Here is an 18,267-nt window from a genome sequence, read left to right on the forward strand (position 1 = left end):
TAGTGCTCACACTTCTAGTCTCCCTTTCATATGCATTCAGGGTGGACCCTGCTTAGCTTAGGGGACATGTCATGCTTGCTACCACAAGACTAGCTCTCCTCTCCTCCCTCTCCACCACCGAGTTCCACAAGCTCAGCCCACTTAGTTGTATGTTAAGTGCCCTCTGAGTCTGTGAACATTCCACTCCATTGAGTTACATTGGATCAGTTCGGGTCCCTCCCCCTTTAGCGTTTCTCTCTCCATATTTTTGTGAAACGGATGTACCTACAGGTTATCCCGAGTCTGCCAGTACCTCAGAGCAGAAGGTTTTACGTTCCCTCCCTGGCAGCATCTCCAAGATAGGGCTGAGAGACACTCCTGCCTGCAACCTTGGAGAAGCTGCTGCCAGTCTGTGAAGACAATACTGAGCTAGATAGACCAATTGTCTGACTCAGTATATGGCAGCTTCCTATGAACCCTGGGTATGTGCCCTAAAGATCATAACATTTTCAGCTCTTTGAGGAAAATGCAAACACACAGAGGAAGTCTAAATATTTAGGAGAATGCACCTCATCGAGAGCTTTCCTAAAACAGCGACTGCTTCTACAGCTCTGCTCCACATCCTAGGATTGGACCCTATTCCTGCTGGCAGAACTGTGTTCCTTTGCTCTTTAAGAACCATTATCATAAAAGGCTGGATAAACAACAAGAATATGCCACTGACAATTAGCTCCACAGAGCGGTTTCCCATTGATTTATAATGCTAAACATTTCAGCTTGATCAACCCTCTAGTTAAAAGAAGAAGAAGGAGCCCTGTTTGCAAATTTTATTTTTAATGAAATGGCTTTCATTGTGTGCATGTGGCTCTCTCTCCCCTTTCAAAACAACAAAAAATAGGGGGGGGGGAGAGAATGTTTGCCAACTTAAAGGAATCCTTCCCAATATTAGTTATAACCACCTCAAAATGCCATTTGCATTTTTATAACCTTGTTACTTAAAAGTGAAACAGGAGAGGAAGAGGCTTGGTGATAGCATTCTCCCTGGGCTTTAATCCCAGCCTGAGCTTTTTATGCTTGAGAGCCCCTTATGATGCTGTAACTAACCTCAAACCTGGAACAGCAGGAGGGCAACAAACCTCAGAATACAGCAATGTCATGCTTTACAGGCATACTCTCTGCAACAGCATGAATGAGGGAGGGGGGGGAACCCAGTTGCCTAGGAAACACTCTGGTCTTAGTAATTATTACTGTAACTGTCTGCACACCCCACCTATAACAGAAATGAATAATAAATTATCATCACTGACTGGCAGCTTTCCGTTGTGGCTTCTGCTCGCTACTGCTACCCACTGGCAGGCACACAGAATTAATTACAGATAAACAGCAGGGCTGGGAGCTGCTGGAGCTGGAGGAGCATCCCCAGGAGAATGGGAGCCCTCCATGTGTGTGTGTGTGTGTGTGTGTGTGTGTGTGTAAGAGAAGTCTCACTGCAGCTCTGATCATAGGCTGAGCTTGTTTGGGATGTGCTTTGGGGGTTTGGTTTTGCCTAAACAGTGCAAGGATCCACCAACATGCACCCATGAGACGCCAACTGCATCCGTTTCTTGAGCTCAATGACCTCAGAGCCGTGATGCCTCTGCTAGTCACCTCCAGACTTGACTGCTACAATGTGTGCTATGTGGGGCTGCCTTTGCACGTCGTCCGGAACCTGCAGTTTGGGCGGTATACAAATTTGTTGAATACATAAATAAAAACCAATAAATCCTGCAGCTGAGTGACAGAGACCCAAGGCAACTCTAGAACAACCAGTTTGGAGAAGCAGAGGGTTGGCGACGGGCATTCTTAGGGGAGCAAGGGACTTTGCGATACATTAAATACTTCTATAGACAAGGCGTTGGTCGTTTAATGCGTGTTGGTAGTTTGTCTTATTCGTGAAGTTTGCTTGATATTTTCGAACTTGTGCAGAAAATGAAGCAATGCAGAAAATGAATGTGCAGATTCCTTTCAGAAAGTACTGTCCTGTCTTTTTGGATTAGTCCAGACCTTCCAGATGGCCTTCCAGGCTCGTTTTCTCCTCCTGTCCAAGACCATGTTTCAGGAAATACGAGGGTGGGGAGAGAAGTCAGTACCAAGTCAGTTGAAATCTGCAGGGGAGATGACCCAGCAGCCCGCTGCACACATGAGCTCGATTCCGACATTTATGCTGTCTGAGTGTACAGATGCCTGTACACTCGTACATGTGTTTGTGTGAATGACTGTACCTGTGTTCATTTCAGAAATGAACCTGGATACAGGCCCTTCAAATGTATGGAACAGATAGGAAGTGTACCTTTCTACCTGCGTTCAGCATAGCATGTGCATGACTGCACCTGTGCACAGATCTGTACCTGTGTACACTGTACACTCATTGTACAAGCACTGAACATAATGTGTGAATGGGTCTATAGCAGGGGTTCTCAACGTTGGGTCCCCAGATGTTATTGGACTTCAACTCCCATAGTCCCCAGCCCCAGTGGCCTTTGTTTGGGGATTATGGGAGTTGAAGGCCAACAACATCTGCGGACCCAATGTTGAGAACCCCTGGTCTATAGCCTCATCCAACCCCATTCCTGACCAGGAAGGAAGTGAAGGGGTTGACCTGGCTGCTGGGAGGCTGGGGGAGTTTCCTCCCTCCCTGGCTGCACTGACTTCTGCTGCTGGTTCTAGGATAGAGAAATGTGTGAATGAGGCTTCAACTGAAACTTTTTAAGATAATTCCAGCGATAGGGTGGTAATATACTATGTCTATATTGTTTGACACTTTGCTGTCAAGTTCCAATCTGGTAGATGGGGGAGCAGGAAATTTTGGGAGGGGATCACCAACTACACCTTTGTTGTCACCCCTGGCAACCAGCAATGCTGTTCTCTCCTGAACCGTGAGAAGGACCACCAAGTATTATACTCAAAAGTTATTTCAGTTTAGAAGATAAGAAGGAAAACAAATACAAAGTGAGGTCCTAACAGGATAATGGGCAGAAGACATCTGCACCTCAGGGTCTCTTCACTCATTACGTGTTGGGGTGTGCACCTTGAAAGCTTTTTAATGTTCTGCAGCAAAACATAATGTGTGAACGTGACGAACACATCAGTTCTTTAGATGCAGAGGCTATTCACAGGATGGAGGAAAACCAGGCTAAAGGAGCCAGCCCAGTTTGCCTCCATTGTGAGAACCACTGAGTTCACAGGTGAGCCTGATGGTTCAACAGCGGCTAGCCCCTTATATATCCGATTATCTGAGGATTTGGATAAATGCACCTCTTAACCTTTGTTGTTGTTTTTTAAATGCTAGTTAATATTACAGAATCCAATCCAGCATGAAATTGCTATAAATAAAACTCTGTCCAGTAGTTTTGATCAATTAAACTCCATAATTAACAAAGATACTCCATTCATCTTGGGTTGTCTAATTTATAGTAGAGTATTAAAGGACTTACACTGGGAGATGAGTTTGTTTAGAAATTAGAACACACTTGGTGTGTTCTGGATTTGATTTAAAAGACTCAGTGGGAGTTGGCAAAATTCACATATCATGGGGTTAATGTGGGTTAGAATGGAGCTATTTGTAATACAAAAATACTGCGCACACACACACAAAATTCCTTTTAATCTAAGCTCCTATTTTGCAACGTAACAATAAATCACTGTGTTAAAATGAACAGCTCAAACAGCTGTTTGAGACACTGTTAAAAGTCTAAGAAAACAACTGCTCTTCTCTCTTTAATGGTTGGATTTAAAAGGGGGAGTGCTGCTAGTCCTCAAGAAAAAAAACCCCAGGGAGGATGAAGCTTTCTTACATCTCTGGAAGCTATCAGACTAAATAGTACAAAGCCACAACAGCAGAAATGGATCAAGTCACCAAACCTCCAGGTTGAAAGTGTCCTCTCTGTACCACGAATATTCTCGAAGATGCTTCTAAGAACTGCCAAGGACGTTAATGCCACTACCTTCCCATCTGCTCCATTATATTCTGTGCAGCTGCCTTCTGCTGGGTCCGTCTAACTCAGCACTGTCTGCAATGACTGGCAGAGTCTCTCCATGATTTCAGAATGGGGTCTTTCCCAGCCCTACCTGGAGATGCCAGGCGCTGAACCTGGGACCTTCTGCCTGCCAAACGTGTGCTACTAGTGAAGGGCAGCCTCTCTCTTTTGATAACAAGAGCACTGTTTATTAGCCAATGGTTTAGAGTGGTACACAGACTGCCATTCGATGCTGTAAACCAACTTCAGCACACACACACCCCCCCGCAGATAATGGACAACTTCCATCATCCCTGACCATTGACCACTGCCATTGGGGTTGATGGTCATTGTGACTGGCAAGGATGGGAGTTGTAGTCCAACAGCATCTGGTGAACCGAGCCTGAGACCTCCTTTTGTCTTGGGTAAGAATGGCCAACATGGTATACATATAATTCGTGGCTTTCATGCCAGGTCCTTCTCTTTAGCATGTTGACCCACTAGGGAGGGAGGGTTTTGGAGACAATCCTCTTAATGGAGCAAATACCGAAAAGGGACCCTTCACAACTTAAGACGCGTCTCTGCAGCCAAGCTTTTTAGTTAGTTGGTGTTTGTATGGATATTTTAATCTGGTTTTATGTTTTAACTGTTACATTCTTGGTTTGTTTTAGTCTTGGTTTGTTTTATGCTGTAAACAGCCTAGAGACTTCAGTAGTGGGCAGTATACAATTTAATGTAATTAATTAATTAAAAGGAGGAGGATTCAGCACGATAGTCCCACCCACTTCCCCGTGGTTTCCCAAGTTATGCCTTTATGGTTCTCAACTCTGTTTCTATCAGGATCATCCCCCGTGGCCACACACAAGTAGCAAAATGCTGTGATAAGCAGCTTCTTGTGATTTTGCTTGTTGCTGTCACCTGGTTGTTTTGAGTATATGTTTATGAACTTGGAAGTTGAAGTATCTCTCTCTAAAGTTTGCTCTCCTAAGTTTGCTCTGGAATGCTATTCTAGTATTCAGTGCAAATTGTCTTCGATCCTGGGCAAAGAGCAGAAGTTGTGCTAGTTCCTTGAAACACAGATTTCGTATTTTGATGCCCAGCCAGTGATTTAAGTTACTGACTTTTTTGTTGTTACTCTTGACTACAGCATCTATTATTAGAAATTCCATTTGGATAAATAGGATCTGAACAGCACATTCTGAAGTATTACCTGGTATAGCCCTCCCATAATTATCAATTTAGAGTGCGGGAAGCATATTCAAATATTCCACTATACATTAAACAAACCCCCAGACATATCTTACTCTATGTAGAAAGTTAGCATGTAAAGGTGAGGTCAGAGCCCTTTGCCCTGATAGGTTAGCTGTCCAGAAGCAGGAGATTTTTTTTTGCTGTAGATCACATGCATTCAGTCATGTGGTTCCTATATGTGCTAGCTGTGAAGAGGGCCCCGTAACAGGGATTTCCAGACATTGATTACAAATCCCATAAGACACAAGGAGAGCCAGCGTGGTGTAGTGGTTAGAGTGCTGGACTTGGACCGGGGAGACCAGAGTTCAAATCCCCATTCAGCCATGATAGTTGTTGGGTGACTCTGGGCCAGTCACTTCTCTCTCAGCCTAACCTACTTCACAGGGTTGTTGTGAGGAAAAACAAGTATGTTGTACACCACTCTGGGCTCCTTGGAGGAAGAGCGGGATATAAAATGTAAAAAATCATCATCATCATCATCATCCCCATGGACCTGGGGATTATAGGAGTTGTAGTCAACTTCTGGGAATCTCTGTTACAGAGAGCACAGCTAATGACTCAAGATGGCTGATGTTTCTGAATAGATCCTTGATTCTGAAGAAATACATACCCAAAACCCCTGGCCCTACAGAAAACCCTACAGTGTGCGCGTGTATGAGAGAGACAGACAGACAAGGGCAAGAAAGACAGAAGGCTTTTCGACTATGGCCAAAGGCCAGGAACAAGTCTATTGTTAGGGGTATCATCCTAGTTGCACTCTTTAAACCAGGCTATACAGCCCTGATGGGTCTCTGACAAAATAACACAGCAAGAGAACATATCAGACACACTTCGTTGCCTGCGAGGAAAAAAGCAATCAAGAAATTAAAGATAAATAAATAAGATCACCCTCATTATTATTTAAGTGGCAACGAACATTGCCGACACTACTAGAAAACAAAAGAGATGCTCCAAGCGATAGATTCATACCAAATAATTTTGCATGAAATATACGGAATGAGATGAAGGGAGTCGTTTTTTACAGGCCTTGCCTATGTGTAACCATGCAAAATCGCTTAGGTAGTCATTCACACAATCAAAAACTGTGTTCTACCTTGTAGAACTGGGTGTGCTCCCAATTTTTGGTCTTCCACATAATCACTTCTACCCTGGTTTTCCTCCTACCTTGCTTCCATACAACCAAAAATTGGGAGCACACACAGCTCCCAAACCCGGGTAGAATAGAGTTTTTGATTGTGTGGATGACCTCAGCGTCTTCTCTCTTCTTCAGTTGTGTATAAATGAAATTTGGTTTTCATACTACCCAGGGAACAGAGTCGTCTTGTTGTACCAATTGTCCCCTTTGCTAAGCAGGGCCCACCTTGATTTGCATTTGGATGGGTGACTACTTGTGAGCGCTGTGAAATATTCCCTTTAGGGGATAGGGCCGTAGCTCAGTGGTAGAGCACTTGCTTGCATGCAGAAGGCCCCAGGTCCCTCTCCCGGTAAGGCTGGAAAAGATTCCTGCCTGAAACCTTGGAGAGCTGCTGCCAGTCACTGTAGACCAGGGATTCTCAACGTTGAGTCCTCAGATGTTATTGGACTTCAACATCCATAATCCCCAGCCCCAGTGGCCTTTGGTTGAGGATTATGGGAGCTGAAGTTCAATAACATCTGGGGACCCAACGCTGAGAATCCCTGCTGTAGACAATACTGAGTTAGATGGACCAATGGTCAGACTCGGTATATGGCAGCTTCCTATGCTCCAATCCTGGCTCCTGAGGGGGGCTTGGGCAAAACATCTTCAATGGGCCCCACTCCTCCTTGCTACCATCTTGCCCATTTGGTGGCCATCCCATTCCTCAGTGTGCCCCAGGGGAGCAGTGGACAAGTGGCAAGCAAAGACTCCCATGCATTACTTGCAAGGGATAGGTCAGTCGGCCACATTGGCAAGACTGGGTCAGTAGGATCTAGTGGCATCAACAAAATACCCAAACATGCCAGCATCTGATGCTAGCCTTCTGGAACACAGGGGTGCCTGCTAGGAGGTGAATACGAATACCACAAATATTTACATACCACTTTTCAACAAAAGTTCCCAAAGCAGTTTACATTGATAGATATAAATAAAATAAAATAAAATGGTTCCTTGTCTCCAAAAGGCTCACAATCTAAAAAAAGAAACGTAAGGTAGACACCAGCAACAGCCACTGGAGGGATGCTGTGCTGGGGATGAAATAAAGATAATTGCCCCTTTAAAAAGGTACCTCTTTGCTGCTTTAGCAGGGGACTGAGCAAATGGAGAAATGTTGGCTCAGTTCATCAGCCAGACAAAATATTTTACTCATCAAACTATGTTGGTACTTTGCTCAACAGGACCTTTTTCATTCATCAGGCATCATTTTCCACTCACCATAGACTAGTAGATTTCTGCAGCCCCGCACATAAGCACTCATATCAATGTACGAGATGCATGCAAGGCCGGGCCGGGGAGGGGCACCTTTTCCACAGAGTGGAAACAAGCCTTTGTCTCCCATCCTCTTCCAAAAATTGTCTGTTTTAATTTTATGGTTGATTTTAAATTGTTGAATTCTTTTAACTTTGTATATGTGTTTTATGTTAACCACCCAGAGACGAAAGTCTGGGCGGTACAGAAGTGGAAGGAAGGAAGGAAGGAAGGAAGGAAGGAAGGTGATCTGACATTAAAAGCAGCATGGACACACAGCCCTTTTTGTCTAAGTGGGCACATGTCTTGGTTTTAATTTTAGTATATGCAGATATTGAGATTGTGTGTGAACGGCCATGCAGGACATCAACATGCCCAGGCTGTGCGTGGACCAGACAAGGAGTCATCATTTGAGGAGCTTCTTCTAGAGAAACACGAGGCTAGTGCTAATAAAATATGGAGCCACCACAACCCAAAGGAAGGCTACAGCACCTTCCTTACAAGGTAAAGCTACAGCATCTGGGTTTGTTTTGTTTGGGAAAACAAAATGAAGCCGATTTCCAGGAAATTTAGGACCAGCAAAAGGAAGTACTTTCCCACACAGCACATAATCAATCTATGGAATTCTCTGCCATGGGTTGTGGTGATGGTAACTAGTTTGGATGGCTTTAAAAGGGACTTAGACACATTCATAGAGGACAGGTCTATCAATGCCTCTGAATACCAGTTGCACAGCAGGAGAGGGAGCATGCCTTCACCGCTTGCCTGTGGGCTTCCCAGAGGCATTTGGTGGGCCACCATGGGAAGCAGGATACTGGACAAGCTAGGGCCTGATCCAGCAGGGCTGTTCGTGTGTAACTTTAGAATTGCTTGGCAAAAGATGATCTGGGCTCTTACGAATGGCAATGCTACCGGGGGCTAGGATTTTCAAAAAGGGAACATCCCACAAACAATGGGACGAGAACAGCACTCATTAAATTGCCCGTAGCCTTCCAGAGACTGTTACTTGCCTATGTGACAGTTAAACATGCATAGCTTAATGTAACACGGCCAATGCTGGCTCCAAATTCTGGAAGACTCTTTTGGAAGATGTTCTGAATGGGCCATTGCCGCTAGCTGTTACAATTCTTGCTCTTCTTGAAGGAAGAGTGCTGCTGGGCAAGTGAGTGAGCATTCAATGGCAGCCATATCTCTTCCTCCTCTCTGCTCTTGTTTGTACCTTCTGGTCCAGAGGGAAGCAGGTGGCAACACTGATCAGCAGCACCATCAGATGCACTTCAGCAAAGTCAATGAGATTTGCAGCATTTACAGGGAATGGTGAGGATCGGGGCCCGTCTCCTCCAATTAAGCAGCTCTGGTAGGTGAGATTAGATCTCCACCCCTTTTGTTATTTAAAATACATATTCATTGCACTATATTTTATAGCTGCACTGTTCTGGTTACAAAGTAGCTCCTACTTTTCTAGGACATAATTTCATTTTGTTTAGCCAAGAATTCATTAAAGAAGCTATAAATAACCTCCTTTAAATATTTAGCCGTGAATAGAGGGTGGACTGGCATTGATGGCTTATTTTAGTACTAACGCAATATGCTTTAGAGCCATAAAATCTACATTTCGGCATGTATCAAACTAATGATTAACACCTCCAATGAGGTTTGTGATATCCAATTACGATGCATGTATTTGCAAACTGATGTCCTAATAGCTACCTCCTTGCAAAGAAAGAGGGGTCCAGAACAGATTCAAGCCCCTACCAGGTTTGGGGGCAGCTATATTTTGCACACTTATTGTGCAGTAGTGTTTTAGAGTCCATTCACACTTGAATTCCACGACTGAAATGCCAATCTCAACCATGACCAACTATCCACATTTCAACTGATGGTCAAGTACACAAGATGATTTCCCTTCTGACCTCATAGACCTGGTTCATACAATCATCTGAATCTAGGTTTAACGTTGGTAACTGGCATTAATGTGATTGTATGAACCAATGCCAGAATTACCAATGTTGGTTTGAATCCCATGATGAATCTGAGATTCCTGCTTTGGCTCACACAACTACTCTAATGTTGGTTACCAACTTTAAACCTAGATCCAGGCGATTGTGTGAACCAGGCCACGAAGAGTGGTATTAGGATTGCAAATGTCCCCTCCTCTGAATCAAATCTTGTTTCATTTATATCCAGTCTTTCCACCTAGAGCTTCCAAAGTCCATTTTAGCCTGGCGATATACTTCTATAAACCTGAGTTAGGCTGAGAGTAATTTCCCTAAGACCACACATGGAGCTTCGTAGCAGAGTCAAGTCTAACTTCCCACATTCTATCACAACATGCAAACCAACTCAATTACACTGGTTCTTCCAATCAAGCAGATTTCCAGATGTTTCTTATTTTAAAAGGCTTATCCAGAGTCTCTGCTGTTGAGCTTAATGAATAGCCCATACGTCATTTTTTCTTAGAGCAGAGTTTAGTAGATTAATATGTTTTACGGGTTCCTATTTTATTGCAATATTATAGCAATATTTTAGTATGTTAGCCACCTTGGGCTCCTTTCGATTGGAAAAATGGGGTACAAATATTTTGGAGTGCGGCTGAATTTTCAGTTCTCTCTCTCTCTCAGCCTCCAATTTTGTATAGGGAAGAGATCAACAGAAACCCAAGAAGAAAGAAGTGAATGCTAACGTGTTTCTTAGCAGTCAGGATTTTCTCCTCCTTTATTGAGAATGCTAATTTGGCACCCCAGCAATCAGAAGTGCTTTGCTTCACAATTAGGACGTTTGTTTCTGCCGAACAGCTCAAGAGTGCTACACCTTGCTTGCACACGACCTAAACCATCAGAAAAAGTTGTCTACTTACTGAAAGAAGTGGTTCCCCTTTACAAAAAGTCAGCAAAGAGCGAGGCTGTTCACAAGTGCGTGCAAAAGTGGGCTAAGGGAGCCCAGCCTGGTTTTGCATCCGTGTGTTTTGCACCCACTGGGATCGGGCCTGATCCTGACAGCTACACGGCAGCAAACCTAAGTAGCCTCCCTCTAAAATGAGTTTAAGGGAGCGCTCCTGTAACCTCATTTATTTGTGTGTCGCTTTGTGGGCACACGGTGTGTGTGTGTGGGGTGTCCCACTAATGGGGGCAGGCAACACCCAGCCAAGCCAAAGAGGAGAAAAAAAGAATTATTCACTTCCCCTTTCCCCCACTGCACCCCAGTCCAAGGATGCAGGATGGATCACAGGGTGCTAATGATGCTACCTTATCTCAGGCCACCAGAAGCCAGTTTGAATACACCACTTCTCCAAGACATACGGCCTTGGAATGCCAGTGCTGAGCGGCATTCACCAAAGGGGCACCTCTCTGCTTCGTCTTGCGTGCTTAAATGGTACATACATGGTGTATTTAAGAGGGGATCTCTAATTCCTAGAAGTGGAGCCAGTCTCATAGAGATCAGGTCACTGAATGGAGCTCAGAGAAGAACTGGGAGCCAATGCAGTATTTGCTCCTACTAGGGAAAGGTGGTTGAGAGGAAAACCTCCAACCTGGCGGCCTTTTCATGTGGTGGGAGGAAGCAATCCCCTCAGAGGGCAGATTATTGGAGTGCCAACAGGGTGGAAAGATACCACCACCCAAGCCAGTGTCCCCTTTGCTTAGTGAATTCATTGCCCCCTTTGCTAAGCATGGTCCACCCCAGTTTGCATTTGAATGGGAGATGTGCAAACACTCTAAGATATTCCACCTCAGGGGATGGTTGCATGCAGAAGGTTCCAAGTTCCCTCCTTGGCAGCATCTCCAAGATAAGGCTGAGAGAGACTCCTGCCTGCAAGCTTGGAGAAGCTGCTGCCAGTCTGGGTAGACAATACTGAGCTAGATGGACCAATGGTCTGACTCGGTAGAAGGCAGCTTCCTCTGTTCCATTGCTATTGGAGTTGATCTGACCCTTGCAAGCTTTGCAAGGAGCACAGCATGTGGAGGGAAAGGGGGCTGCACAGCACTCGGCACTTCGCCTCAAGCACCACAATTCCTGGGGCCGCCCCTGTGGTTCTGCATCACTGGCCAAGGGGAGCCTATTTCTGCAGCTGCCAACGGCGATCTGTGCAGATACAGTTGAAACCATTTGTAAGGACTGGCCTGGCCTGATGGACTGCTTCCCTTTGGTTACAGGACCACATTGCGCCTCACAAACTCTGCCAATGCCACAGATCTGATGTCATCCTGGAACACCTCATTTGTGAATCCGCACATGAATGGGAGGGTCTCTTTAAATCTAAAGCTCTTTTCATTTAGCGTTAAGCTCTCCTGCTCATAAGCATGTAATTTCCATTGACGTTAATGGGTGTCCAATACACAAAGAAAGTGGAGGGGGGGGGGAAGAAAGAAAGAAAGAAATCTGCTTTGTTTTGGGAAGGTTATTTCAAGCAGTCTGAAAGTAAGGAAACTTTTCTACCCTATTTTATTATAACCAAAGGAAAGCACTCTCAACAGTTTGGATTTTTCTTTTTACTTGAAAAGTTTTCATTTTACAAAATACCATTTTTATTCCCTCAAAGGAGACGTCCCTGCAAAAGTACGCAAATGCAGCGTTCTGTTTTGTAGATTCTCTACAAGGAAAGGAAGAGGTTTTATGCTAGTAGAAAAGAAATGACTCGTCAGCAGACACCTAAAAGCAAACCCTACAAAACAATGGGGGAGACGAGCGAGTCTTAAACTGCTAAAGCAAGTCATGAAATATAATGGTTGGCTCTATTTGAACGTTGCAAAGTTAGTTTCAAACGACCCATATGGTGTGTGGAACATCACATCTGGTACAAAACTGCCTGTATTTAGGTTTAAACAAACGTGTGTGCACGCGCACACACACACATCCTATGAAGATTATTCTTTGGAAAAGTATTCCAAGTGCTGTTATTATCGTAAGGCAAACATGTACAAAGGTGCTGACTGCATATAGGGATGTTAAGAAAATAAGGAGAATTCTGATTCTGAAGTGTTTCCTCACAGATTTTTAAAAAAGAAATAACAACAGAGATCTAAACATGAACAATATCAAATCAACAGAGTCTGCTGTTTCTTTAGCTAAACATAAACCGGCTGAACAAATTACACCACTCGGCATCAACATCCAAACTTCCACTGTCTAAGCGGGATCTCAGTTTTCTGTTGCATCCTGGCAGCTTTGAACTTGGAAACCCTCTTGGTGGTTTCTTCCGGTGCTTCAGAGAGGACTTCCTCGGATTTCCGCTCCAGAATGGTTGGCAGGGCAGGGTGAGCGATTACTGGGTGTGGCACTGAAGTGGGAGACGGCAGCTCCTTCTCAACGACAGTCCCCGAGAAAGCCTACAAGAAGAAGAGTCCCTCAGAAATGAACTCCTCAGATGCAGCCGTGAAGCTAGGCCTGTTAAAGACTTATTCTAGCTCAACCTCATTGCAACCATGACTACTTTTCAGCCAAATACATAAACACTGAGAGCTGGTGTGGTGTAGTGGTTAGAGTGTTGTCGGACTAGGATTGGGGAAACCAGAGTTCAAATCCCCAATCGGCCACCCTGAGCCAGTCACTTCTCTCTCGGCCTAACCTTCCTCTCAGGATTGTTGCGAGGATAAACATGGCAATATCTACCGCTATCCTTGCAGGAAAGGCGGGAAATAAATGGGGAAATTAAATAAATAATAAAATAAAAAACATCCCCCAAAGCCAAAGGCAACCCCTTGCATGAGGAAAGTGAAATGGACCTGGAAAACTGGCTTACTCAGAAGTAAACTAGACGCAGCGCTGGTGCTCTGTGCTCTCATTCATAAGTGATCCAGAACAAACAAAAACTATTTCTTTCCTGACACATGTGCGGGGAACATGAACAGGGATCATGCAACTGGCAACTTGGCAGATTTGTCAACGTTTCCGTCATATATTTCATTGTCAGGGTTTAATATCTTGGCCTTCTTTAATGGCTTTGAGTGGACAGCTGGCATACACATGAGCGAACCAGCGATTTTATTTATTGATTTTTCAGATGTGTAGTCCTCCCCAAACTTGTGCCTCAACAACATAAAACTGATTAAAAATGAAGACCTGAACACAATTTTGTCACTCTTTCCCCCTTATGACAATGATAAAAAAAGGAAGTTGGGAGAGGAGAGCTGGTCTTGTGCTAGCAAGCATGACTTGTCCCCTTAGCTAAGCAGGGTCTGCCCTGGTTGCATCTGAATGGGAGACTTGATGTGTGAGCACTGCAAGATATTCCCCTCAGGGGATGAAGCCGCTCTGGGAAGAGCAGAAGGTTTCAAGTTCCCTCCCTGGCTTCTCCAAGATAGGGCTGAGAGAGATTCCTGCCTGCTACCTTGGAGAAGCTGCTGCCAGTCTGTGAAGACAATACTGAGCTAGATGGACCAATGGTCTGACTCAGTATATGGCAGCGTCCTATGTTCCAATTCTGCTCTCTTTTATTTGCCAATGTAAAGAGCGGCAGAGTTTATCACTTTGCAAAGAGAATGGAAGCAGGTTGCTTCAAGAAGTGTTTGATTGTGGCCAGGGTGTATTAAGTGTGCTAAAGTCCCGTGATTTCAATGAGATTCAGCCAGCTTAACCCTGCATTGGACTGTGGCCGGTTCCATCTCAATGATAAGTGTGGAGAAGGCTGCAACAAGCACAGCCTGGAGAAGAATCAAAGGCATGAAGTGGGTGAGGGGCTTTCACTACAGCGGTGACCTACTTCCCACTACCTAGAACTTCTTTCTCAGCTTCTTTCTCCAAGCCATTTGCTCAACACCCCAAAATCTAAGCCAACCAGTGAACTTGGGAGACAGCACTCGCTTTTGTGCACATGCCGTGACAACCACCATACAGGGAAGTGGCAAGGTGTGCAGCTCTGGTCACCCTGTCTCCATGAGGATATCCTACAGATGGAAAAGGTGCTAAAACTAAAAGAAGTAAAACGATGAGAGAATTGGGGCACTTTCCCTTGGGGGAAAAGGCACATTCTTAAGGCAAGTTATTGTGAACTCAACCTCTGGAAAGATCACTGTGACATTTTGAGTACCCTGGTGCTTTGATCATATGGGATTTAAAAGGCGTTCATTTCGCGAGATGGTCTGCTTACTCGCGTTGATCTAAAACAGGCATTCCCAACTCGTGGTACTCCAGATGTTGTTGAACTACAACTCCCATCACCCCCAGCTACAATTTGTGGCTGACTGCCCGATCAGCCTGTTGAGTATCGTGAGTAAGCTTTACTTGAGACATTTAGACTGGAAGCTCCAAGATTGGATAGAGAAAGAAAACATCTTGGGTGATGAACAGGTTGGTTTTAGAATGGGCGCTCAACTATGGACCATGCCTTAGTACTACACCATCTTATTGAGAAATATAGCAGTAAGCCCAAGTGCTCCATGTATGTGGCCGTTGTAGATTTCAAATCAGCGTTTGACTCAATTTCGAGGACAAGGCTGTGGGGAAAACTCAGGGGTACCAACACTGATAGGCAATTACTTCTCCTCATTCAAAAACTTTATGAGAACACCAGCGTAGGGGTGAAATATGACCCCCAAGGCTCACTCCCACCCCAATAACTTCCAGCAAAGGAGTCAAACAAGGGTGCATTTTGGCACCCTCTCTGTTTAACATGTGTATAAACACCTTAGCCAAAAAGCTCTCAGAGCCAGGGTTACATCTGCCAAATATTGCGGGGGTAAAAATCCCAATTTTGCTGTATGTGGATGCTGCTGTGATTATCTCTCAAACCCCCGTGGGTCTTAGGAAGGCCTTTAAGCTCCTGGCCAATTACTGTAAGGATAACCACCTGGTTATTAATTTTCAGAAATCCAAGGTGACGGTCTTTGCCAAAAAGCCTAAGAAATTTAATTGGTCTATAGAGGGTCATCCGATTGAACAGGTTAACAGTTTTAAATATTTGGGTGTGGTCTTCTATGCCACAGGCTCATGGAAGGTCCACATGGACTAAGCTGTCTAACAGGCTCAAAGGAGCACATCAGCAATTCTGAGATTCTTCCGCTCCAGAGGAGGAGAGGTTATTCCTGCAGCACTAAAGCTGTTCATTGCCAAACCACTAGCCCAACTTCTGTACAGTGCACAACTGGGCCCCTATTCCAACTACAGATCACTGGAGATTGTCCAGTCTAAGTTTATAAGAACTGTACTCAGGGCCCCAGATGTATCTCTAATGCTGCACTAAGGTTAGAAATGGGCTTTCAGAGGCTGCAATCCAAAGCATGGATTTCAATTTTCAACTACTGGCTTAAGATCAATTTTCCCCCTCTGGGGCTGATTCCCCTTGTACTGGCTGACAGATTTCAATCTTCCTGAGCACACGCACTGTTGGCAAAACTCTCATTATTTGGCTTCTCTTTAGAATATTTGTCACTATTGGGATATAATCAAGCCAAGAAGACCCTCAAACAGAGGATCTTGGACACTGAGCATCAAAATGACCTAGGTGTCTCAGCCCACAGACCATAAGAGGATGCCTTGGCGACCACAGCCAGAAACTAGCCAGTTTATTGTCACTCTCTTTACCCAACCATCAGAGAGTGTTCCTTAGAGCAAGATATGATGCCTTACCATTGCCAGTTTTTAATGGGAAATCTTTGAAAATTCCCCTGGTGAGCTCTTGTGGTTCAGGTGAAGTTGAATTTGTCCACCATGTGTTGCTATATTGTTCCTTTTATAATGACAGTCAACGTACTCTTATTACTCCCTTGCTATTACATTACCCTGGCTGAACGGATGAATTTTACATCACACTTCTCCTTGCAGACAAGAAATCATCTCTTACACACAAGGTTGCTAAATTTCATTTGGCCGCTGTTAACATAGGAAACAGCCATATACTGAGTCAGACCATTGGTCTATCTAGCTCAGTATTGTCTTCACAGACTGGCAGCGGCTTCTTCAAGGTTGCAGGCAGGAATCTTCCTCAGCCCTATCTTGGAGAAGCTAGGGAGGGAACTTGAAACCTTCTGCTCTTCCCAGAGCAGCTTCATCCCCTGCGGGGAATATCTTGCAGTGCTCACACATCAAGTCTCCCATTCAGATGCAACCAGGGCAGACCCTGATTAGCTATGGGGACAAGTCATGCTTGCTACCACAAGACCAGCTCTCCTCCGGGTTAAGATTCGCCAACAATTAATTTCTACCCTTTAGATCTTATCATAAAATGTTTACTTTGTTGGTGTATTATATGATAGATTTCTTATCTGAATGTTCTGTAATTTGTTGTGTTTATGTCTGATCTATGATCGAAATAAAGCTATTCATTAATTCATTTGTGGCTGAGGATGGCGAGAGATGTCGTTCGTCAGCATCTGGAGTACCACCAGTTGGGAACCACTAGTCTAAGAGAGAGATGGATCTGGACAGAGAGATAATTCCTCCTCCTCAGAAGTATGTTCTGTTCTGCCCGAGGAAGAAGCTGATGAGAACTAAAGAACCAGTTGATGAGAAATGAAATTAAGATGCATCAGATTTTTCAGCTGACACAATAAGGGGGGAAACACCCAACTGTCTGTACCTCATGAGTGGCTGATAAGGATGGTGTTTTGGGGGGAAGGTGTTCCAGCTCGCCCTCTCCTTCCTCCTCCAAGATCCCTTCACTGTTATCGCTGTAGGTCGCCTCCTCGTAGCTCACGCTTCTCAGAATTCCTCGTCTGTCATCGAATTCGGCAGCACTGCTCTCGCTGGTATCGCTGCAAACGCTATTCTCCCGGCTTCGAGACTTCAAAATTGATTTACGAGGGACATATTCTCCATTCACAACATCAACAAAGACACTGTAAAGGAAAATGTTAGCTTTAATAAACTATGGGGGTGGGGGGAGAATCACAATAATTTCACTCTGTCTCTGGTGCAAATTAATTATGATGACTTTGCTTGCCCAACTTTCCAACTGGAACCTTTTAAAAGATAAAAACACATTATTTTAGCAAGGCTGATGGACAGCCTTTTGCATCTCAATGGCTACCCTCCTCTTCTGAGTTGCTACCCTTCACTTTTAACATCCTTATTCAGAGAGTTCATGGAACACCCATTTGGCAAACAGAACTGTATCCCAACTGAAGGAGGGTTTTATAGAGGTTAACAATTGTTGTGCCCGGTGACCAAATTTGCCTTCAAATACCATGCACGAGAGATTACACCTTGAATAACCCTTGTTATTTACATGGAAACCCTTTGAAAAAATGGAGAGCTTGAGCGGGAAGCGGCTTCACAGACTTAGGGAAGGTAAAAGTGGAGGCACATGAAGCTGCCTTCATATGTGAGGTCATCCACACAATCAAAAACGGTGTTCTGCCCAGATTTGGGACCTCTGTGTGCTCCCAATTTTCGGTTGTGTGGAAGCAAGGTGAGAGGAAAACCTGGGTAGAAGTGATTGGGTGGAAACAAGGAAGGAGGAAAAGCTACCCAGGTTTTCCTCCTACCTTGCTTCCACACAATCACTTCTACCCAGGTTTTCCTCCCACCTTGCTTCCACACAACCTAAAACTGGGAGCAGACACAGGTCCCAAATCCGGGCAGAACACCATTTTTGATTGTGTGGATGACCTCACTGAGTCAAACCATTGGTCCATATCTGTACTATCTATGCAGGTAGGCAACCATGGCACTCCAGCTGCTCTT

General features: G+C 44.6%; 1 protein-coding gene and 1 long non-coding RNA gene across 3 annotated transcripts in view; one reads left to right on the forward strand and one right to left on the reverse strand.

Moving 5' to 3' along the window:
* Positions 1-17,167, forward strand: part of LOC128334210 (uncharacterized) — a 43,673-nt gene extending 26,506 nt beyond the window's left edge. The window contains exons 5-7 of the long non-coding RNA XR_008311215.1: positions 7,973-8,154; positions 8,882-9,007; positions 16,901-17,167. This is a non-coding gene — a long non-coding RNA (uncharacterized LOC128334210). The remainder of the gene's footprint in view (positions 1-7,972; positions 8,155-8,881; positions 9,008-16,900) is intronic.
* URI1 (URI1 prefoldin like chaperone) overlaps positions 12,626-18,267 on the reverse strand; it is a 60,382-nt gene continuing 54,740 nt past the window's right edge. For both annotated transcript variants that reach the window (XM_053270615.1, XM_053270616.1), the window contains exons 10-11: positions 17,162-17,420; positions 12,626-12,974 (exon numbers count right to left, since the gene is read on the reverse strand). In XM_053270615.1, coding sequence (XP_053126590.1) covers positions 12,753-12,974; positions 17,162-17,420 — 481 coding nt within the window. In that variant the 3' untranslated portion in view covers positions 12,626-12,752. The remainder of the gene's footprint in view (positions 12,975-17,161; positions 17,421-18,267) is intronic.

The sequence above is a fragment of the Hemicordylus capensis genome, chromosome 9 (genome assembly GCF_027244095.1).
Source record: "Hemicordylus capensis ecotype Gifberg chromosome 9, rHemCap1.1.pri, whole genome shotgun sequence".
In the NCBI taxonomy this organism is placed as follows: domain Eukaryota; kingdom Metazoa; phylum Chordata; class Lepidosauria; order Squamata; family Cordylidae; genus Hemicordylus; species Hemicordylus capensis.